Source organism: Gavia stellata, chromosome 4, assembly GCF_030936135.1.
Source record: "Gavia stellata isolate bGavSte3 chromosome 4, bGavSte3.hap2, whole genome shotgun sequence".
Lineage (NCBI taxonomy): Eukaryota > Metazoa > Chordata > Aves > Gaviiformes > Gaviidae > Gavia > Gavia stellata.
Window position 1 is genome coordinate 11,598,976 of NC_082597.1, and position 23,782 is coordinate 11,622,757.

At 37.1% G+C, this 23,782-nt stretch overlaps 1 protein-coding gene across 4 annotated transcripts in view; it reads left to right on the top strand.

Moving 5' to 3' along the window:
- CACNA2D1 (calcium voltage-gated channel auxiliary subunit alpha2delta 1) overlaps positions 1 to 23,782 on the top strand; it is a 434,233-nt gene that overhangs the window by 328,950 nt on the left and 81,501 nt on the right. For all 4 annotated transcript variants that reach the window (XM_059817310.1, XM_059817312.1, XM_059817311.1 and 1 more), the window contains exons 11-12: positions 11,082 to 11,240; positions 17,606 to 17,710. In XM_059817310.1, the coding sequence (XP_059673293.1) occupies positions 11,082 to 11,240; positions 17,606 to 17,710 (264 nt within the window). The remainder of the gene's footprint in view (positions 1 to 11,081; positions 11,241 to 17,605; positions 17,711 to 23,782) is intronic.

The following is a 23,782-nucleotide window of genomic DNA, read 5'->3' on the forward strand; positions in this document are numbered from 1 at the left end:
GGGGTGTTGTGACAGTATAATTAAAAACTTGTGGTGGGTGAATGGTCTCTCGAACAATGAACTCACTCCTTACCAGTTCTGAAGAGGCTGGGCTGGCTTTAATGATACTTCTGGGGAAAGATGACTCACCATGTTAATGAAAAAAGAAGAAAATGCAGGCTGTCCATAAGGTTTGGGACAGGGTGGGGGCTATTTGTTCTATGGTCGCTCTTTTTTTAACGTATTTTCTATAAAACTCATTTATTTGGTAGGTGAAAATTTTAACACATATGTGGCAAGATAAATGCCACAAGAGGAAATGGCCTCGAGTTGCGCTAGGGGAGGTTTAGACTGGATATTAGGAAAAATTTCTTTACTGAGAGAGTGGTGAAACACCGGAACAGACTGCCCAGGGAAGTGATGGAGTCACCATCCCTGGAGGTGTTCAAGGAATGTGTGGACAAGGCATTGTGGGACATGGTTTAATGGGCATGGTGGTGTTGGTTGATGGTTGGACTTGATGATCTTACAGGTCTTTTCCAACCTTAGTGATTCTGTGAAGACGTTAGTTTGTGTGTCAATCTAAAGGTTCTCTTAACTTAGGCAAAACATGAATGAAATACTCATTGACTTCTCAAGTCTCATGCTTTCAAGACTCATGCTTTTCCCTCCTGTCTCACGCTTCCCTGCTTTAGCGGCAGCATCTCACCCATCAGCAGTGTGCTGCCGCAGCCTCCCTACTGCTCGCGAACCCCAGGCACCATGCGCAGCCAGGCACGTTGTTGTGCCCTGCACGGGTGACAGGCACATTTAAGTCAAGCTGTAGGAATATGGAAATGCCATTGTAGCCCCCTGCCATCCCCCAGTTATGTGGCCTGGTGCTGTAATATATGTCTACCTTGTAATTTGGTGCACTGATTAAACATTCGTCTTGCTTTTGATGCCCTGAGTAGCAACCTCACATATCCAGTGAATTTATAGATAATGGTTTAATACTCAAACCTTTATCTCTGGTGACCAGTGATAGGACACAAGGAAATGGAATGAAGCTGTGTCAGGGGAAGTTCAGTTTGGACATTAGGAAAAGGTTCTTCACCGAGAGGGTGGTCAGTCCCTGGAACAGGCTCCCCAGGGAAGTGGTCACGGCACCAAGCCTTTCAGAGTTCAAGGAGTGTCTGGATAATGCTCTTAGTTATATGGTTTAGTTTTAGGTAGTTCTGCAAGGAGCAGGGACTTGGACTTGATGATTCTTATGGGCCCCTTCCAACTTGAGATATTCTATGATTCTGTGATTCATCTTTTTGGCCAAGGGTGTTTTGTGTTCTAAACAACTCGAGTTTGACTGAATAAAGATTTCCCCAGTCAAATGATAATTAAAAAAAGTCTACAAAATAATTTTCTAGAAAGTCTTTTCTTGTTACAGCTCTCTCCTAGAGTGTATGTGGGTAGCAGTGCCATACAGTCCAGACTACAGGACTGTAGCACTATAGTAGCACAGTAGTTCAGATAAGCTGGCTTTCTCTGGGAGATGCTGAAGTTCACAGTAGTGAAATTTCCAGTAGAAGTCAGAAACACATGATCTTAAGTAGATAATACATGCTAACTTAGCTACAGCATCATGAAATGATCATAAATGGGTTCATCTTGCTAAGCTAATTTATCCTTCAGCCTATGCTGCCATTCCTTGTTGTAACTCTGAGATTCGCAGTGCAGCATCGTACTTTATGGTCTGAACATTAATCCTTTTGTACTCAGTGGGAGCTTTGCATTGATATATGTGCAGATAATCATACTGGTTAGAAAGGCTAACAAAGCTAACTGAGAGCAGTTTTTAGCCCAGTATTCGGTCCTTTCCCAAATATTTATCTCAGATTATACTACAATATTTTGTCAGCAGATATTTCGTGATTTGACATTTATATTGCTGTTGCACACTGCTACCTGTGATCTGTTAAGAGTCCTTCCAGAAACTTAGTATTCAGCATTTTTACACCTTTGATATATTCTGTCTATAATGCACATATATACATTTCACAGTGAAATGTGATGCATTTTAACTTTCAAGAAATGCCAATAGTGTAAATTGACATATAGTCTTAATTTTGTTGTACTGTATACCTGAAGGTTATCTTTATGCAAGTCACAGGATAGGAGAAAACAATTATTCTATAGCAAGATACAAATGCTGAACTTTAACACCACATATTAATTTTTGGCATGTCAAATTATAAACCTTTATTGCTTGAACCGCCTCAAATTTTCTGTGTACTGAGGTCTACATGGGAATAAAACTTTGCAAATTGCTTTCTTACTATTCTCTAAATGGGTTCTGATAAATATTTATAATATCTTCTCACCGCTGAAATATAGATTGTAACTGGCCTTATTCAAGATTCAGTTATTCTTGGGATTAACCCTAAAATCCTATTACCCAGCCTAAAGCAGCAGGAAAAAAGGAGAAGAAATCAGCAAAGCTGGATTTAGCCACAAGACGAAAGCCTGATGCAATCAGATCTATTTCACTATTGCTTATTTAATATGTATAGATACAACTGGGTCACCAAGCTGATTTAGCCATGAGGTAGAAGTAGCATAGCAACAAACCTCAGCAGATTGAAAATCAGCAGCAGTAGTATCTGATTAGGTCCTCAGCAAGCTGACTACGTTTTTCTCAATTTTCAGTATTCCCGGAGTGATGTTTCTGATTTTTTCAGCTAACATGATCTTGGTATTTTAAATCTGTAAGTTTTGTCTCTAACAAGTATAGTAATTACTGCTTTGTTCAAGTTTATATGATTTTCTATAATAGATAAACATTTCTGAATGTTTAAAAATACACAGTTCACATACAGTTCAAGGCAGGGTCTCATTTAATGTCAGAAGTTTTGGAGGGGTAGTTTTTTAGGGTTTTTTTTAGTTTTTTGTTTGGGGTTTTTTTAGTTTGGAAGTGTCATTTCACGAGGTTCTGATTAAACATGCTATGTTGAATCAGTAGATGTTAGTAAACTAACTGGGATGAGTAAAGAATAGGGAGGCAGGTAAGGATGGTTAGGAAAATCTGAATTTTTACTTAGATTCATATTAAACAATATTCAATAAGAATGTTATCACTTTTACAGATTTTGGAAATGGAGAAAGACATGTAGATCGGAGATTGGTTGAGTAATGTTAACTTTTACAGCTTTTCCATTATGAGTATTGTAAATGCAGTTTGTAAATCTGTTGGAAATTGAGATGCTTGTTTTGGTAATATGGATCCTTTTTATGGAAAAAATAGATTTTCATCCTCCTGGATGAAATTACTGTTGTGTTCAACATGTGGAAATTTTTCTTTAAGGTAGAAGTTTGGATTTTAATATTCCTGCTTCTTCACTCATTTGGCACACAAGAGTATTGAATTGTTTTAATTGAAATGAGAAATTTATGCCATTCACAGAATGCACCAACGACCTCCGCCAGAAGTGTAAAATTTCCCATTTCAAGGGAACATTCGCAGTTCCACTTTTTTTGTTTTAGTGCCACCTAGTGACTAAAACCAGAAGAAGTCTTTAAACGTTTCATTAATATATTGGGTTTGATTTGTTTATGCTGTTGCATTTTCCAGTAATGAGATGATTTACAAAAAGTTTTGTGTTTTTCAGCTTGAATAGCAGAGCTAGCGCTACTTTCCTTAATTTCTCTTCCTGAGGATTTGTATTCACATAAACTTATTGCTGTCCTTAATTGAGAATTGGGGCATTCTTCACTGGATTAGTGCTTTGTCTGCATCGCATCTGATAAATGTTGGCTGATGAAGCTTGCTTTCTTGGTCATGTTATAAAAAAAAATTAAGTACATACCTACACATAAACAGAATTATTTAAAAATATATGTACACATATGTATGAAGACATCAGATAGAGCAGGAAAAAAAAGTTCTTGACTGTCAGAAACAGTAGTAAGCACTTTCTGATCAAGATAAATGAATGCCCCAAGATATTACTCTATAATTTTTTATAACATTTCTTCTTATGCTGCTGTTTTCAATGCCTGTTTATTTTGCTAGCATTACACATAATGTGAAGTCTAAGGCAGTGCAATGAAGGGGATGCTTTGGGTTTCCTTTCATAAAACAAGCAGAATCAATTGAAATGTTTTATTTGTGTTTAAATAACCTCCTACACTTGCCAAAAGAATGATTGACACTGGATTTCAGATTTTTATCCCTTATACCTCTCAGGAGACAGAGATACATATAGATATATAGAGAGGGATAGATGAATATATAGAAGAGAATTTGAAACCTTCATCAATTTATAGATTGCCTGTGAAATCAGAGATTTTTCTCTCACAGTGCTGCAGTCTTCAGAATGAATCGCATTAGCTGTGTGTGCATTTTGAAGAAGTTTAAGTGATGGGCTGTTGCTGAGAATTCATGCTTTAAAAATTTGTGCCCTATTTGACCTTGTGGTTTAAATAGCATATAGCAAAATAACTAATATCAAGATAAAGGGCAAATTTGAGGACTTGAAGTTGGTTGCACAAAGGAAAGGGAGGAAGCATATTATGGTACACTAGTAGTGGGGAATTGAGATTAAAGCTTCTGGCCATGTCTTTGCCTCAGATTTACTTGTTTTCTTCCCTGTTCCTTCACTTTTCTCACCAATAAAATGAGAACAGTTCTGAGCTATTTCACAAGGAGTCTGAGACACTCAGTAATGTTTGAAAATGTCTGTGATGCTAAAGTGTGGAGTTCCCTGGGAGTTACATGCTATGTGTTACTTGCTAAAGCTTGTCAGCTGGGGAGAGGTCGGCTGGTATCTGCAACAGGCAGATTTATCAAAAAATTTCCCAATAGACAAGCCAGCCAGTTTGTATCTGTTCAGCAGGTAAGATATTGAACCAAGTGCAGTTTTAGAAAAAAAAAAATTATACATGTTTTTCTTCTCATCTATTTTGTTTGCTGTTTTTTTTTCCAGACTGCTTGATAGCTTTGATCTTTCTACTTACCCGTCTCAAATGTTTTACAGTCCCTGTATATCCCACTTCTAAATACCGATCCTTTCTTTCTTAATTTTGCAGCCTTTTTCCACGAGGGTTCCCCCCCTTCTTTTGTCTTATACTGTCCTCTTAATGAAAACAACTGTCTCTAGGGTCTCTTGTTATTAATTTTTTGATCTGCCATCATGTCCACAGGGTGCTTAGAGTGGGAACAGATATAGGAAATAAATCAACACCTCTGTTTCACTTCCCTTGAATCCTTTAATATCCTGGTGTTGGCGTAGGAGTTGTAAAAATTTTAAAGAAGGATGCTCTTAGTCAGAGCAGTTTGAGACTCTGGAAAAGAAGAGGGTTTTAGCAATGCAGAAGTAACTATTCTGGAATCAGGAGAGGGTTTCAGAGTGACAAGCCCGTCTCTTGTCCATCAGTTTAACTGTTGGGGCACTATGGATTGCAGAGGTCCATGTGTCTGGAAGAGCCCACAGCTCAACGGAACTACCCAAGGGAAGGGAAAGGTCTCTAGCATTTAGATATTTCACTGCAAGTCTGTATAATTTTCCAGTGGTTTTGCAAGCTGATCCTTCTCTGAATAGGAAGATAAAGACAAAGTCCTTTTAAGACTGTCAGATTAGTATTTCTGTTTCTGCCCTTCTCCAGAATGACAAGGTTCAAGCAGCATTAAACTCAAACCCCTTTGGTCAGAGTTTCATGTTAAGTTGAATTGATTAACTTATCTTTCAAGTTATTGAGTTGCCCCATATATAGCCAAAGATTATACTGGTGGTTTGAGGTCAACTAGATGAAGTTCTCTAATGCTTTTAGTGCCCCAGTAACAGGCTTGGGTATTCCTGCCCAAACCTGTGAATAGGAGGTCTTCATTTCCTCAGACCTGAGGATCATTCTGGGAGATCCCAAAGGCAGAGGCTGCAAAAGGGCATAAATAAATTTGGTAGTGAGAAATAATCTAGTGACAAATACGTCTAGATCCTATACCTTGCTAAATAATTAAAATACAAATTTCATTATATTAATACTTCATGATACTTTAAAATAAAAAGCTAAGGTTATCCTGTTTTCCGTGATTTCCAAGTGTTTTGCTGCAAGCCCCTCTTATTTTAGCTTAGATAAGGAATAAGTTTTTTATACAGTTGAAAAAGTAGAAGCTGTCACTGGTAGTGACATACTGTATAGGGTGGCTTTAGATTTTAACAATTGAATGGTTTGCCTCCAGATTTCATCTGTTGCTTTGAAAGTGACTCATGGAGCCCACAGCATGGGACACAAATTCCGTTTATTTTCTTTTTACCACAGTAGCATTTTTATGACATATGTTTATCTTTACTGCAATAATTAGGGGGAAATGCCAGTCTGATAAATACCCAACTGGTGTTTCATATAGATACATTGAGAGTATTTTATTCAATAAAGTATGGATTGTAATGACTTTAATTTTAAACCTTTGATAGGACTTGGTTTTGTAAGAACATGGACTTTCTGAAGTGGCAACTGGTTTTTGAAATGTTGCGTGTTCTTTCTGCCAGCTAGATATAAAGTGATTGAGTATATTGCTAACTGGTTTTCAAGAATCATCCGCACACCTAAATAAGCTTTATTATTGTTCTTAGGAGGCAGGTAATGTGTCCAGCAATTGTCATAGGCTTATTGCAGGTATTTGGGCTTTTGCTATCTTAACGTGTGAAAAATTATTAATGCCACTATTGCTATTATATTTCAGATGAGTGTAACTGAAAACTGGCTCAGTTTGGCTGATTCAAAGTTATGAATACTCCTGGTATTTGTCACATGGTCAACTGGTTAAAGAGCAGAATTATTTTTGTGTTGTGTAGCGGGTATGACAAGGCAGTTTTAAGGGCAAACTGAAGGCTTTTACACTTGAAATCCTTCAGTTACTTCAGTATTTTACTGGCGTTCAAATTAATTAAATGTAGCCCTGAAATTTGTTCCCCTCTTTGGACATTTTAATCAGCCACATATCAACCTTCAGACTTGCCTTCACCTCCTAGCAAACAGGTAGATGTTCATTTTGGAGGGTTGTTGTTCCATCTACTGATTCCTTTATCTAATCAAAAACTTCTCATCTGCTTTGTTGACTGACGTTAACATTAATGTTGACTGATGTATTTCAAAACAGCTGGCTCATATATTTTCTTAATTAAAGTACAGCATTTGCAGACTTTGGTTGATTTAACTCTCCATTCTACAAATGTGTTCATTCTCCTTCATTTTACATCAGCATTTGTCAGTCTATAGATGCAGATATTTTGACCTTGACCCTTTGTTCAGTTTACATCATGTGTAAGTACAGTACAGTTTACTTGTTAACCGCTTAAACAGTTTGAGGCAGTATTCCTGTCAATTTTTAAAATGTCATTTTTGTATCTGTAATTACCAATCCATATGCTAGATACCTGACCTTCATAGAAATAATTATCCTGATACATTTGCAGGACTGCTAGCAAGCAATTCAGATTTGCAGTTTAATGTTAGTGGCATTTCAGGGAGAAATTTTCACTTGTCACTAAGTTTTCACTTGAACACCTAAGCAGCTGTTTGCTATAGCCCAAGACAAGGCATTCACTAACTGTAAGATTGAATTTATCGTTACTTTTATATTAGCTCATTAAATAATTTGCATATAATGTCACTGATGAAGCAGAACAGTGTTTTCACTCATCTTTTTCAGATCAAATTGGCTTGTGTAGAGCAGAGCTACCTACCAGATAGTGGTGGTGTTTTACTTCCAAGCACAAGATCTGTACTCTCATCCCATCTCACAACTAGAATCTTGTATTTTTAAAATTACTTAAGTAATTTTCCAATCATGGTTACAAAATCTGAACAAGATGAAATAATTCCACAGCACAATGTTTTCACTCCCACATGGTTGATGTACCTAATAATCATCAGGTGATTTATTGGTTACTTCTACAAGAAACTTCTATAAGAAACAGCATTGAGTGTGTCAGTGTACTGCATCAAAGTGAATTGATTACAGTTGTGTGATAATTTTGTGGTTTTGCTTAAGCAGCAAAACATGCTGCTTAAGCACAGTGAATAAAAATCACCACGAGATACTGAGGGGAAATGGAAAAATGAATGACCATAATTTGTCTGAGTCTGGGGCAAGAACTTTTGTAAAAGATAATGGCTTTAAAATCACACAACGGATAGATAGATTAGGGTCCAGTGGGAGTCTTACATTTTAATCACAGCAGAGGGTTGATCCTACCAAAATTATTCTTTCCGGGAAACATGGCATACCTTAAAGGAATATTCAAGCTGAAAATTTGGTTATATGTAATGCAATTCCATGTGTTCATTTATTTTAAAGGTGAAGTTTGTATTGTGACACTAGGAGAAATGGAATATAGTTTTTATCTTCATTATCTCATCCTGTTTTCATACTTTTGTTACTGTAAATAGTTTAGATACATGATACTATATTTATAATTGTGGTATTATGAAAATTAAAGCCCTGATAAATAGAATATTTCAAACATACATAAACAACCTTTGTCATATTATTATATACAACTGAATCTTTTGTAGAATGACTGGTCGAATACAACATTGCATTTTTCAGAGTTAAAACAGTTTTTCACGCTTTTGCATCTTCTTAGAAATGGTTGTCTCCTTGTGACACACTGGGAACTGCATATTGATAGAAAATGGGACAGAAAACTTTACATAAAGTCATTTGAGAATAACTTGCTCCCACAGATTTTAATCACCTGGGGAACAGAGCTATAAAATTGGGACAGAATAATAACTGTCATTAATTAGAAAGACATATGAAGATTCTTATATGGTATTCTCATAGTGTATATCCTTGCCTAGCAAGAATCCATACAATTTTTTAGCAAATATGGTCCTCAGGAAAACAGCAGCTAAACCATAAAGCAGTATCAGTATCTCAACAAAAGACAATATTAACTCATGAGGAATGACCAAAAATAAGCTCCCTGGAAAAATAAATATAATATGAAGATGACAAGCTATGAGATTAGTTGTGAACTACTTAATGCTCAAAATCAAAATAGTGGGTTTTCTTCCTTAGGTTCTACATACATGCAGGAGTGGCTTGTGGTGATGTTAGAAGATGAGGCAGACAAATTCATGCTTTAAAGTCTCTAGTTCATGGGGCACTTTGACACAGCCTTTTTGCGAGAATAGGAAATTACATGTGGAACCATGAGTTAGAATCCAGCATAGCAAATGCTCTCATATTAGTGCCTGAGTTTGCTCACTTACAGCCAAAAAACCCACAGTTGCAGCTCTGTGGCTATTTTCAAGAAGGATCTTGGAACAAATTAGGCTAAGCCTTCTGCTGAGGATGATGTCTTTCTCTGTCAGTCATCTCTACCACAAGCTATACTGTATTTGCTGTTATGCATTTGCTTGTACTAAGTCAATAGCAGAACTCTCATTGATCAAAGTGGATGTTTAATAAAAATTACTGGTAGTTCATATTTTGTTTGGTCCTAAGGGGAGGGAGCATACATCTGTACGCATCTGATTCCAGGACATGGAAAAATCTGCGTGCCTCTTAAGCATCCTATTAACTTGAATTGAATTATTATGCATTATTAAAAATGGTTTGATATTATCAATCCCTTCAGCCTTTTAAGTTCTGTTCATTGTAAGTGTCCTGCGATTACAGTGCAAGTTGATATTGCTGCTGATAGCAGTTCGCTCTCTGTACTTTGTGCCTGGTACTTCGTGATTTATTTTAGATGTAAGTAGTCTGAGCAGTTATTGAAATCTGTGACCTTATTTACCTTATCTTCTATATAGTACTGTTGAACTAGTTAGCAGTATCGAGACTTAAGCCAACAAGGCCTGATTTTTAAGTTATTTTAAGGCTTTGCACCAGGTTGACAGCATAAAATTACATTTACTTTCACTGAAGACCCTTAATCAGGAAGAGACATAACAATCTGTTTTCAGCTGACATGTGAATTAGGAGGTCTGGGGTTTAGTGCCTTTACTGAGATGGAGTTTTACAGAGTTTTTTGGACATCTTATTTGCCAGTGAGAAAAAAAGCTCACACAAGAAAACTGGATAGACAAAACAGTTTAAAAAATGGCCAAGACAATAGTTTTAGTAATATTAGTCAAGAGTATCTTAAATAAAAATTACTGTGTTGTAGTTAAAAGGAAATTTTCATTCAAATAGAGTTCAAAACAGATTATGTGCAGTAATGTCACTTTCATTCAAGACTACAGTTAGAATCATACATGCTACAGCATTTTTTAAGAAAAGTCTCATCTTTGACTTTAGATAGATAGGTAGCTAAAAAGTGAGATGTATTTCTGCCTCCCTCACACTCTGCCGGGATATATATATATATTTATACGTACACATGTATGTATGTATATTTATACAGAGACAAATATTAAAGAGATCATAAACTGATTTCTACTTGTGCAGACAACATTTTGCACATAAAAAATTTTCTATGTATGTTTTAAAATAATGTCAGAATCTCATATAAATGAATTTTTCAGGGAGCAGTCTTTACAGATATGTGGGTAAGAGCACAAATATGTGTGTTCTCAATACACAAATCTGTATTATTATTAACAATATTCTCCTATTTACAGCTATACTTTCATGTGCTCCCTTTGCCCCAAGAGTGTATTTTGTTTTCTATAAGATGTGTGTACTAATTGATTATGACCTGCGAGTTTCATTGTAAACCAACACGTTTAGTGACAGACTAGTACGTGCAATATGGAAGTCACCTGATAATTCAACCAATACTTTTCAGTGAAAAAAAGTAAAATAAACACTTTCCCATGTTTTTTATTTCCCTAACTCTGCATTTCTTATTTTGATTTCATTATAGGAGCTTGAAAAAAATATTTGTGGGAGTTTTCCCCCTACAGTAGAGGGGTAGAGGGAAGCACCAAATACCTTTTTTTTTTTAAATATTTGTTGCCCAATTTTGAACTCTCCAGGCACTGCTGGACATTCTTAATGTAGTGGAAATGAAAATCCTGGTGTGACATGCTTGGGTCAAAAAAACATTAGCCTTTATTACTACAGTACTAGAAAAGAGAATTAACTGTCTTTAATACTATTTCTATTTATTTTACAGTTTAACAATAATGCTCAGAATGTCAGTTGCTTTAATCATCTTGTCCAAGCTAATGTGAGAAACAAGAAGAAGCTGAAGGAAGCTGTCTATAAAATCTCTGCTAAAGGAATTACAGATTACAAAAAAGGCTTTAGCTATGCTTTTGAACAGCTGCTAAATGTAAGTATGAAAGTCATCTCTCTCTGCTCTAAAGTGAAGAAGGACAACTTGAATGTTCAGATGGACACTGTATGCTGTTCATCATGTAACTGAGTGATAACCAGAACAATACCTTATTTAGCAAGTCAATTTACCCAGCAATAAGTTTTTTTCTTTGCAGATCCCCCAGCAGGTTGCTAAGGTTTGGAAATAAATTTGGTTTTCAGTGTGCTATACTGTTTTTACTTTATTCATTCAGCTAGTGTTTCATTTAACATGTGATTCTCAGTTGGCACATAGCTGTGGTAGTGGTTGATTTGCAGTTAATTTTAAAATGGAAAGCTCTATGTTACAGTGTTGTTATTTCAATTTTACTACAGTATCTCCTAGCAATGTTTAGTTAACCTACAATTTCATACTTACTGCAAGTCATACTTGACTGTGGCATGAGCAGGACAGAGGGGAGCAAATGACTTACTTAGTGAATAGACGAATATTAGGCACCTGAGAGTATTCTAATTCCTTTCTTTCTCATGTATAAAAAGAATAATTTCCTCAAAAATTAAATGCATTGTTTCCATGTTTGAATTACATTGTACTTTCTAACTGGCACCCAAGCACTAGCTTTCTGAGTAGTAATGTTTCCCATTTACCACAACTGTTAGGGTTTTATTAGTAATTTTTTTAATAGTTTGTGTAGTTGTTTTAAAAAAATGTTTCTACTTTTCACCTTCATAAAGACTGCATATTTGATCTTCACCTTAGTGTAAATAAAGCTATACCAATTTAGAGCAGTGAAGGATTTAGCTTAACAAATATGAAGTGTATTCTTTTTTTTTATCATTTTTTTAATATATCAGTGATGTCTCTCAGTGTACAAATCTTTAATTTTTTTCCCCTAATCTGTCAGATTCTGGACTTCAGGGTGCTTCCCTGCTATTGTATATACAGCTGAGGGCTAGAGCTGGTTAAAAAAATTTGTTAGAGGAAAAGAAAATACAATGTTTTCAAGGGTATTTTCTCAGTAGGGGTCATGAATCCAGATTTAGGGTCCTGCCAACTACGCCAATTTGTCGTGAGTGAGTGGTTTAGGCCGTTTAAAGAATCACCGTCAAGGGTATTGGTAAAAGCGATTTTAATAGAAGTTTATAAAAATGCAACTTAACAGAAATCAATGGCAAGGTTCACTCTACTACTTACTAAAACATACAGAGGAAAATCAAATTAGAATCAACTCAAAATGATTTATTTTGAGAAACAAAAGGGTAAAGAATAAGGAAGGCCCTCTCATTGAGTCACGAGGTTCAGAATTGACCCCCTTGCTTTCTAAACTCCTCAAAGAGGAGTTTAGGTGCAGCTGAATCCAGACTTAGTCTCAGACTTGGTCAACGGTTTATGTCTAAAGGAAAAGAGAGGGTACAAGGGATAAAGAAACCCTCCCATTGAGTCACAAGGTTCGGAATAGACCCCCTTGCTTTCTAAACTCCTTCTCAGGGAGGAGTCTAGGTGCAGCTAGGTCGAATTCTAGACCCAGTCTTGGGCAACAATTTATGTCTAGTGAAAGGAATATAGAGAGTAGGGAGGCCCTTCCATTGAGTCACAAGGTTTGGAATAGACCCCCTTCCTTTCTAAACTCCTTCTCAGAGAGGAGTCTAGGTGCGGCTAGGTCTAATCCTAGTCCCAAACTTGGTTTTATCTAAAGTATTATGTGTATTTAGCAGCAATTTGAGGTTCATTCATGGTTTGAGGTAAATCATAAGATTTTAGCAACACTTAATCATGGATTAGTTTTAAGATGTACAGAGTGAGCTAATCACAACAATAGCTTGATTACAGACTGATTTATACACGCACGCACACAGACATAAAGATATAGATATATACAAATGTACCTGTTAAAAATTCCCCTCAAGTTCTGTGAAAATACTCACTTCAAATGTCTTGGCATTCCTCAACGGGCCAGGGTTGAGTCTTGGAGAGGAGAGTTTTAGCCCAGGTCCCGTCGCCGGCTCGGCAATGTCCTCCAAAATTTCATAGACTGGAGAGTTTGTGAAACTCTGAGAGGTGTCCCGCTCAGAGGGAGATGCTGGTCACAGCCCGCTGTGGTCAAGGAGAGCTCAGAGGGTCTCACCTGGGACCGCTGTTTATAGGTTCTCAAGATGATTGGCTTCAGCCATTAGTAAAATGATGGAATTTCTGTAACCTTCGTGTCATGATTCTGATAAGGAATGCTCCAGGGCTGTTAGGGAATGATGGATCATCCCATTCTTCTTGCTGTCATTACCTGCCTCGGTGCAGGTAACAGGAGTGCCTGGTACAGTCAGTGCCGTTCCCTGCCTTAATCATGTAAGAGTTCCTGGAACAGTCAAGGGCTGCTTAACCGCCCAACTCCTTACACAAAGGTCAGGGCCTAGCTGGAATTTCTGTGATTATAGAGTGGCCCAGGAGAGAGGGGAAAGGAATGCACCACCACAGTAGGTCACTATTTAGAAGAGCAGAGGGGTTTGGTGGGGAAACGATTGGGTGCACTGTGCTGATGGACAGCTGATGAACAGCATTTTAAAGGCTATTGGACTTTTTTTGGACCAGGCTAGAGTGCATTTCCGCTTTTTCTGCATCTGTTTCAATCATCTCATGCAGAAGGAACCAGGAAGACAAGAAATTTTGTCAAATATGTTCCTCATAACATTTATATTTGATTAACATCATGTATTACATTTGGTGCAGCACCAAATATGTACTTTGTGTACAGGCAGTATTAAGAAGACCTGCACACAGGGGAAGCCTCAAAGTGGACTTGTTTGTAGGACTAAAAAAATGCTTAAAAAAATAATTGGAGATCAGTCTCATATTGGGACCATCTCTCTTGTAACTGGAGGCAGAGGTTTGATTAGCCTCACATAATCTCTGCACACATAATCTCTGCAAGCCTGTAAATTATGGCTGGGCATTGTGGATGTGTATATCAAGGGAAATTAAGAGATTGCACTAGATTATAGAAATATAATCACCCTCTCCAGATATTGGCAAATCCATTTGGCAGGAAGAGTAAAGGGCTTGTGATGGAGTTAGGGCTAGACTCTGGTGACAAGACAATATAATAGAATGATATAATACAGGCTTAAACAAATAATAAAAAATATGCTTTGGGATAGTTTCCAATTGTATATTTATGAACTCAAAGAGTCCAATTGCTTTAAGGTCCATGGAAAAGGAATATTTTTTAACAGCTCAAATTTTTGTATTAGTTTTGTGGGTACTGTTTCTGGATGACAGTTATTTCAAACAATTTCCTGAATACCAAAGTAATATTTCCCTTGTGCCATGAAAAACTTACTGTCTGATGTGTTGCTAGATGGAAATAGACACTTCAGGTTGTTTCAACATATTAATTCAAGTGATTATCAATAATCTGGATTTCATCATTTTTATGCAGTATTTTTCCATTATTTATTATTATATTAACTTGCTATTTCTTTGAAAATAATAATACTTCAGCTTCAGCAATTCAGGATGGTTTTTTCCCCCCATAGTTGATTTTTGGATCGGTTTACCTTTTCCTTCCTCAGTGGCATGAAACTCATATTGAACAATGCATTCCTAAAGTGTCTATAATCCCAACCGGCCACTTAATGAGTTAGCTTTAGGGATGTGAAACTTGTATAAAACAAAAGCAGTTTTAGGCACAGTATAAAATGGATCATGTCTTGTTTGTTTGTTTGAAAGAAAGAAAAACTTTACCAAGTGCAAGAGAGAGCTAAAAATTAGTATGTAGGCTTCAGTTTAAGCTAAGAAGCCAGTTTTTGTCCTGGGGAAGCTGCTGTATAGGCAACACATTCCTCTTCAGTTGCTGTCTGTGATGGGAGGGCAGAGCCATTCATTGGACTGCTGAGGCAAACTGTTCAGAAAAGTGATGAAATTACTGCATCAGCTTTGCAAAAGCACTTATATTCAGTCCCTGAGCCAGTATCCCTCCATCTTTGTGCAAATGAGGGGAAAAAAGGATGTGTTGTAAAGGCAATTCTGCCTTCCTTTTGATTCCTTGTAAAAGGGATGTGTTAAGTTCATTCATCAGGATGCAAACTTTTTGTGGTGGGAAAATATTATGTGATTTGACCTTATTCATGTTCAGATTTCCAATATTGTTTGGAGGCTAAAATCTTGGAATTTTTTTCCATGACATGACTTTAGTGTCTAAACAGTGTAGTGTAAGTAAATGCCCTTCTGTAAGTACTAGGAGAAAAAGAGAAAACACTGCATTATTCTGATACTGTATAAGCCTATGCTAAGTGAGCCACTAGAAAAATCCTTATTTAGTCAGTTAAAACAAAGACTAGCTCAAGTTCACATTGCTCATAATAGCGTTCATTTTAAAATCAATAGGAAAGTTTTATAATATGAGCAGGATTTGGTCCCCTTCCCCGTCATCTCTTTGGTTTCCTTTTGATTTTATTTTGGCCCTTATATTAAATCACTGTAAATGTAGGTGAGTTTCTTTATTTATGAAGTATCCAACTCTACTTTTATTACTTTTTTAATATCGAAAAGATTGCAGCCCAAAGCAGTATCTTGAAGGTTGTATTTTACAAGGAAAAAATGGTCATAAATTATTTAATTCCAAATGAAACAGTGTGCTGATGAGATTGGAGAGAACGTATTGATTTCAATTTTTTTTTATTTGTTGTTACATGTAAGGAAATCTTTAGACTTGTTTTTTTCAAATTATTAAATAAGTAGTTATCCACTGAATTTTGAACTACCAATACAAATCATCTCTGAGGAGTAATTATTCACCCATTGATATAGTGATTGCAAATAAAGTTTTTTGTATTTTAGTTTTCTGGACGCATTGTAGAACTGTGGAGCTGCAATATTGAGGATTATTGGGTGATGTTTGAGGGCTGGCTTTGGTGTTCCCATCTCTTTATTACAAAAGAACAAGGAATCAAATCAGAGAGTAGGATGAAAAGTAATGAAAAGGAGTGGGATCATCTCACCTGACCGGCCAGGTGAAAGTTAGTCGCTGTCTAGTCACAAAGACTAGAGCAAGGGAGAGCTATCATACAGCAAAATTCAGGCTTATGGAGGGGGAAGTTGAATTTATTTTACTGAACTCTAAGGGTTTTGCTCTGTCACATCCAACTCCTGAGAAGTACCAAGATGTGTCTGACTAGGACCATTTGTATGCAACACAAGACAAGGAACGCTGGCTGTAAAATTCATGAACAATTTGCTCAGGCTACATTCTTAACTTATAGGGAATAATGAAAGAAGATGAATGCTAAAGGATGAGCCTTTGGCTCCTTTCATAAGGAGCCAAAATTCATATTCATCTCTCTGTTGTTCTGGCTGTGGGACAATGTTTTTATTCCTTTGCACAATACACTGCGTTTTTCTCAGTGACTTTACTAGTTACTTTGACTGCTGAATTAGGAGTCAGAGGGGCTTCTTCTCAATTCTCTCTATTCCAGGCTTGCTCACCAGAAATAAAAGAAAATGCTCAGTTCTTCACCTTTGAGTTGCAATCTAATTAGAAAAGTAGGTGATGGAGAGATCTTAATACTCTAGGCAGCCATATCTTGGCTGCAATATATTATGTAAACCTGATTCTAAAATACTTTTCTAAAGGTTAGCTATTCATTTCAGTGTATTAAAAAATAATTAAAAAACCCAGGAAGGAATTAAAGAAGTGGAAGATGGAGCTTATTTTAAGAAAATGTGACACAAATAACAAAGGCAAAAATATTTCTAAGTTTATAATGTAGAGATTTTCAGATGTACCTATAGGATGCCTAAATTACCAGAGTTTTCATTTAAGTGGTCAGTGAGCTTGACAGTTTCTGTAAGTAGGAGTCCAGCAGAAAAGAATGAATATTCACTAATTCATTAGAGGGTCATTGTTCCCAAATTTACACAAGGACAGTAAGGACAAGAAAAAAAGGAAGAATGAGGAAAGAGAAGAGTAAAAATATTTAGAGACCCTCACTGTACAAGTGTCATGCAGAACATCTGTAGAGAAACGCTGTGGGGTTGATGTGATGAGTATGAGCTAAAGAGCTTTCCTTGTGTTGGTGGAGGTGAGAGAAATCACCAGATCCCCATTTCTCTGTGTTGGGCCAGATCTGAAATGAGTCATATTTAACTCAAGTGGAACAGAAAAATTATTTTGTTTTGTTTTGTTTTATTTTAATTTTTTTAATTATTATTATTATTTTATTTTATTTTACATTCAGAAAGGGGTATGAATGAAATCCTAAAAGACTTTGGAAGTTTTGCCATTAATGTCTTAAAGTAGTAAGCATCTTGATATGAAAGCCATCAAATATAACAGTTGTTATTCCTTATAGACTGAAATTAAAAAAACCTTCTGTTTGTATCTCCTACAGCACAGTGTCTCTAGAGCTAACTGCAATAAGATTATTATGTTGTTTACGGATGGTGGTGAAGAAAGAGCACAAGAAATTTTCCATAAATATAATGAAGACAAAAAAGTAAGTGATATATGAAAGATTTTACTACATAAAATACAACAGCACAAAGAGGAACATTTAAATATGGAAGTGAAAGCATTTTTGATATATGTGTAAAGTTCTTTTTAAAAACATATTAGTATTGAACCTTGGGGCACTTTAAGCTTTCTCAATCTATAGCATTTCTTTGAAAAGACTATAAAATGTATTTAATATTTTACACCTTGTGACTCATTGATATCAAGCGGTACAGAAGTATACCATAGGCCATAAAGAATTAAACTTTTTATTGACATTTTTCTTGTATTAGTGTAATCCTTACATTATCAAGCGGAAACACAGGTAGCTAAATGATACATGTGTATCTCCTCACTGTGAATATTTTCTATGTGTTTTTGTTGTTCATCAGGCAAAGGCAAAACCACATCTCAAGGTTAGAATCTGAATCTGAATAGATTTGGGCTGGAACAAACTGACATGTTTTTCCCAGTGAAGCTAATTATACATTTGAATGTCTTAGCTAGGAGTGGAATGGCTTTCTATTGATGAAATTCGATCTGTGGTTCAACCAGAATCATGGGCTTGACAAGAGAATCACTGGATGAGTTTTGTTGTTCAGATTAGATTGGATTATTACTTGTGCTGGTTTTGATTTTAATTTTTGAATCTAATCAAACTTCTGGTCTGGCTTTTGCATACTTACAGATCTACAAATGCATGAATATGTGGGAGTGTGGGGGTGTGAAATAAATCAGCTTCGTAAATTGTCTCTTACTACATTTCAGTGTAAATCATTATAGTTAGAAGATTAATCACTTTCTAAATAAAAGTTAAATATGAGCTGGGTTCACACTGCAACTAATAATTTTTTTTTTCTAGTGTTTGGGGATGTGCCTATACCTGAGGTTTGTGGGGTTTTTTGTTTGCTTTGTTTTTCTTTTCAAAAAAAGCAGCTAGAATTTAAATCAAAGTTCACCAAGACACTTTAACAGTTGCCACGGATGCTTATGTATAAAGCAGTGGAAGTATTTAATTGGATATCCTCATATATATGAATTAATCCCTTCAAAAGGAGAACTAGAAATGCAAGACACAATTTCCATCTCAACCAGTGATGCATTTAGTGACCTTGAATAATAATTTTTTGTCTGCTTTGTAATAGTGTTTCACATAGAATGATATGATGGGGTTTAGTTAATCTTTGTGTCTGAGCTGAAAGTACTTTTTAAATTGACAATTGGAAGGAAAAACTGAAATCATAGCAACTCGTTGTGTGGCACACATGGCTGTATTCTGAAAATATATGCAGAGATTCCTCTTCAAATTTGGACTTCGTAGCTTCTATTGTGTTACAACAAAAGCCATCAGCTAAAGGAAATACACGCATAAGGGGGAAGATGTATGATTCATTTCTTATTATTTTCCATTTAATTTGCTGTGTTAGGAGGAAAGTATAGTAAAATATCCAGTCCAAACAACAAGAGATATGTAGTGCTGAGATTTGTGGACTTATTCACATCATGCCTGACAATTGATTATTCTGTGAAGTATAATAAATTAAATGTAGGATTTATTAATTTAAAATGGTTATTTTACTGCATCCTTTAATACTGTCAAGGGTTGGGTTGGTTTTATATACACTGTTATATATAATACAATACACTCACGTTCTTGTTCCCTCTAGTGAATGAGGGTTTGGGGGTTTTACTGTATACCGCAAATGTATAATGGTGATAATGGTCTGGATTTCTGATTATTTAAGTATATTTTCGTATATAATTAAATTCAGTGCAGATGCAATGCAAGGCAAATTTCCGACACTTGATTAAGTTCTATGTATCTACAAGTTCAAATCTTAGTAATCACTTACATTTTGTTACTTGTCTAATAAAGTACTGGGTTGCTAGATGCCATCCCTTACTGGTTTTCTCCAAGGTGACATTGGAAATACAAGAAATACTAAGAAAGTTTTTGCAGGTATAATTTGAAGAACCATTTGCTTTCTCCTTATAGTTCTCAATCAGTAACAATCCTTGTGGTGTTAAAGGGAAATTTATGGTTGAAAAACTTCTAATGAGATTGAACCAGTAAATTCATTTTTAGGAATAATAACGAAACCCCCCTGATAACCTTTCACAGGATATGCTTGTGGTCATGCTCTCCTTCGTAAGACTACACTTGATTACAGAATGATGACATGTGAGCTCTGGTTATTCCCTCTCTGTGTAATTTAATGTTAATCTTAATCCAGTAGAGCATAATAACATAATTGATAGACACATTCTAACATGAAAAATACACATATACTTTTAATTTTGTAAAGTCATAGTCACTAACATAGTGTTACCTTCTTAGATTGCATAGTAGGCTGCTTTCATATATTAAATGATGAGATATTTAAAGATATGTGGATCTAGATTCTGTTGTCTTTATTGAAGTTAATTTATAATTTATTCCACAAATAGCCCATTGAATGTAAGACCAATTTTATAATTCTCGTTTGTAGAGAGACTATTCAATATGACTTAGTTGTTAAAAAGTTTTCCGTGTTTTACCGTAGTAGCACTTCATAGTATAAATATGTATCAGCTGATGTCTTTTCATAGAATCATAGAATCGTTTAGGTTGGAAAAGACCTTTAAGATCATCAAGTTCAACTGTTAACCTAACACTGCCAGGTCCACTACTAAACCATATCCCAAAACACCTCATCCACACCTCCAGGGATGGTGACTCAATCACCTCCCAGGGCAGCCTCTTCCAATGCCTGACAACCCTTTCAGTGAAGAAATTTTTCCTCATATCCAGCCTGAACCTCCCCTGGCGCAACTTGAGGCAGTTTCCTCTTGTCCTATCATTTGTCACTTGGGAGAAGAGACTGACACCTACCTCGCTACAACCTCCTTTCAGGTAGTTGTAGAGAACTCTCCCTGAGTCTCCGCTAAGCCTCCTCTTCTCCAGGCTAAACAACCCCAGTTCTCTCAACCACTCCTCATAGGACTTGTTGTCTAGATCCCTCACCACCTTCATTGCCCTTCTCTGGACACGCTCCAGCACCTCAATGTCCTTCTTGTAGTGAGGGGCCCAAAACTGAACACAGGATTCAGGTGCGGCCTCACCAGCACCGAGTACAGGGGCACAATCACCTCCCTGCTCCTGCTGGCCACACCATTTCCGATACAAGCCAGGATGCTGTTGGCCTTCTTGGCCACCTGGGCACACTGCTGGCTCATATTCAGCCGGCTGTCGATCAACACCCCCAGGTCCTTATCTGCCGGGCAGCTTTCCAGCCACTTGTCCCCAAGGCTGTAGTGTTGTATAGGGTTGTTGTGACCCAAGTGCAGGACCCGGCACTTGGCCTTGTTGAACCTCATACAATTGGCCTCGGCCCATCCATCCAGCCTGTCCAGATCCCTCTGCAGAGCCTTCCGACCCTCAAGCAGATCAACACACCCACCCAGCTTGGTGTTGTCTGCAAACTTGCTGAGGGAGCACTCGATCGCCTCGTCCTGATCATTGATAAATATATTAAACAAGACCAGCCCCAAAACTGAGCCCTGGAGGACTCCGCTTGTGACCGGCCACCAACAGAATTTAACTCCATTCACCACAACCCTTTGGGCCTGGCCATCCAGCCAATTTTTTACCCAGCGAAGAGTGCACCCATCCAAGCCATGAGCAGCCAGTTTCTCCAGGAGAGTGCTGCGAGAAACGATGTCAAAGGCTTTACTGTAGTCTAGGTAGACTACATCCACAGCCTTTCCCTCATCCACTAAGTGGGTCACTTTGTCGTAGGAGGAGATCAGGTTAGTCAGGCAGGACCCTCCTTTCATAAACCCATGCTGACTGGGCCTGATCTCCTGGTTGTCCTGTATGTGCCGTGTGATGGCACTCAAGATGATCTGCTCCATAATCTTCCCTGGCACCGAGTTCAGACTGAGAGGCCAAAGTTCCCCGGATCCTCCTTCTGGCCCTTATTGTAGATGGGCATCACATTGGCAAGCCTCCAGTCCCCTGGGACCTCCCCAGTTAGCCAGGACTACTGACGAATGATTGAAAATGGCTTGGTGAGCACTTCCGCCAGCTCCTTCAGTACCCTTGGGTGGATTCCATCTGGCCCCATAGACTTGTGGGTGTCTAAGTGGTGTAGCAGGTCGTTGACAATTTTCCCTTGGATTGTGGGGGCTTCATTCTGCTCCCCATCCCTATCTTCCAGCCTCAGGGGGCTGGGTACCTAGAGGACAACTGGTCTTACCATTAAAGACGGAGGCAAAGAAAGCGTTAAGTACCTCAGCCTTCTCCTCATCCTTTGTCGCTATGTTTCCCCCCCACATCCAGTAAAGGATGAACATTCTCCTTAGCCCTCCTTTTGTTTTTAATGTATTTATAGAAACATTTTTTATTGTCTTCTATGGTGGTCACCAGGTTAAGTTCAAATTGGGCTAGTAAAGTTCAATTGCCTGCTCTCCATTTGTTTGCAAGTTTTTCCTTGTGTTTTGCGTGCAGTATATAAAAGATGAATCTTTATTGTCTTATATCTCAGCCAGTCACTTCCCACCTTAGGTACACTGTGTTGTAAACTTACTTTTTTTTTTTTCTCGTACAAAAAAAAGACCATTCATTCAAATCTATTAATCCTTGGTTTTATTTTCGTGACGTAAAATTGCTTCAGCTCTAAAAGTATTTTCTTCTTTATGTTAGTTACTTTGTAAGTTCTTGGCATGAAAGAAGCTTCAATAAGCTTTGGCCCATCAGATGACATGACTTAGTACACTTGTTTGCAGTGCCTTTAGTGCAACCTTCAAGTTTAGAAGTGAAAGAATACAAGAAACAATGGGAAACTAATAAAAGAGCAGCCTAGAATCTAGAGGCTGGAAAATTGTCCTGTTAAATTAGTGGGTTTAATCTGTTTGAAATAGCATTCAGATATCTTTAAAATAATTTTGTCTTTATAAATCATTTACAGTATGAATACGAGGGTTATTATAAAACTTACGTAAGACAGCTTTGAGGAGGAACATTCCTAGTTTTCACCTGTTTGAAGTGGAAAATCACAGTTGTGTTTCACCTTTGCATGCCTTTTTCCCTTTTTAAAGCCATATTTTATTGTTACAGATAGCAACTGCATGCTGTGCCTGATATTTAAAAACTGACATGTTTACCTTTATGATGGCATTTGGGGCACTCACATTAATTTGTGAAATACCACACACACATGCTAAATTTCAGGAATGGGGGTGGTAAATTTTCATTTTATTTGCACTCATACTACAGATGGCTTCACTGAAAATATCAATATAAATTTAATTGAAATGTAGGCCCAGTAGGTGTCCTCCATCCTGAGAATTTTGAATTCAGGTTGAAAATAGAAAACCAACTACAGCTCTTCGGGGTAGACTGTGCACCCCAAAATCTGTGTTTTGAAGGATTGCTCAACTTCTATAAGTAGGAAAAGACCTTAAACGTATTTCATGCACTTTCAGTTGTTTGAAGTTTCCTGGCATGATAGAGGTTTGTGTGGGTCAGATGGATTGATCTGACCCACACAGGTAAAAAGATTCGACCCCTCAGGTAGGAGGAGAACCGCAAGGTGGGTCTCATGTCCCATTCCCACAGAATCATCTGTTATGATTAACACAACCTCATTTTGTGCAGATTTTCCTGATAATATCATTTGAGAGGAGATGGTATACAGAGAAGTTTTCCAACAGTTCCATTAAAAAATCCCTGTGTCTGGTGGGCACAGAACTGCTACAGTGACAGATGTCCTATGGGAGAAGGCTCCAGCTTGCTGAAACTCCACTAGGAAGCTTACAACTGGCAGTGACTTCTTCCAAATGGGACACATTCAGCATGTCAATAGAATGCTAAAATGAAATATCTATGAGAAAGCACTTGCAAAACTTTCTTCTAAAACAAAAATCCCTCCTACTGTCATTACCAAAGGAGGCAACCATTTTCTTCATTGGTTTGAATCCACATTGCACAACTGCAAGTCAGTAAAACTAAAAAGAAAATTGTGTTAATGTAGGCAATGGTATATGAATCATTCTAGACAAGGCTGAAAGTGTTAGTCCTGACTACAAATGACCG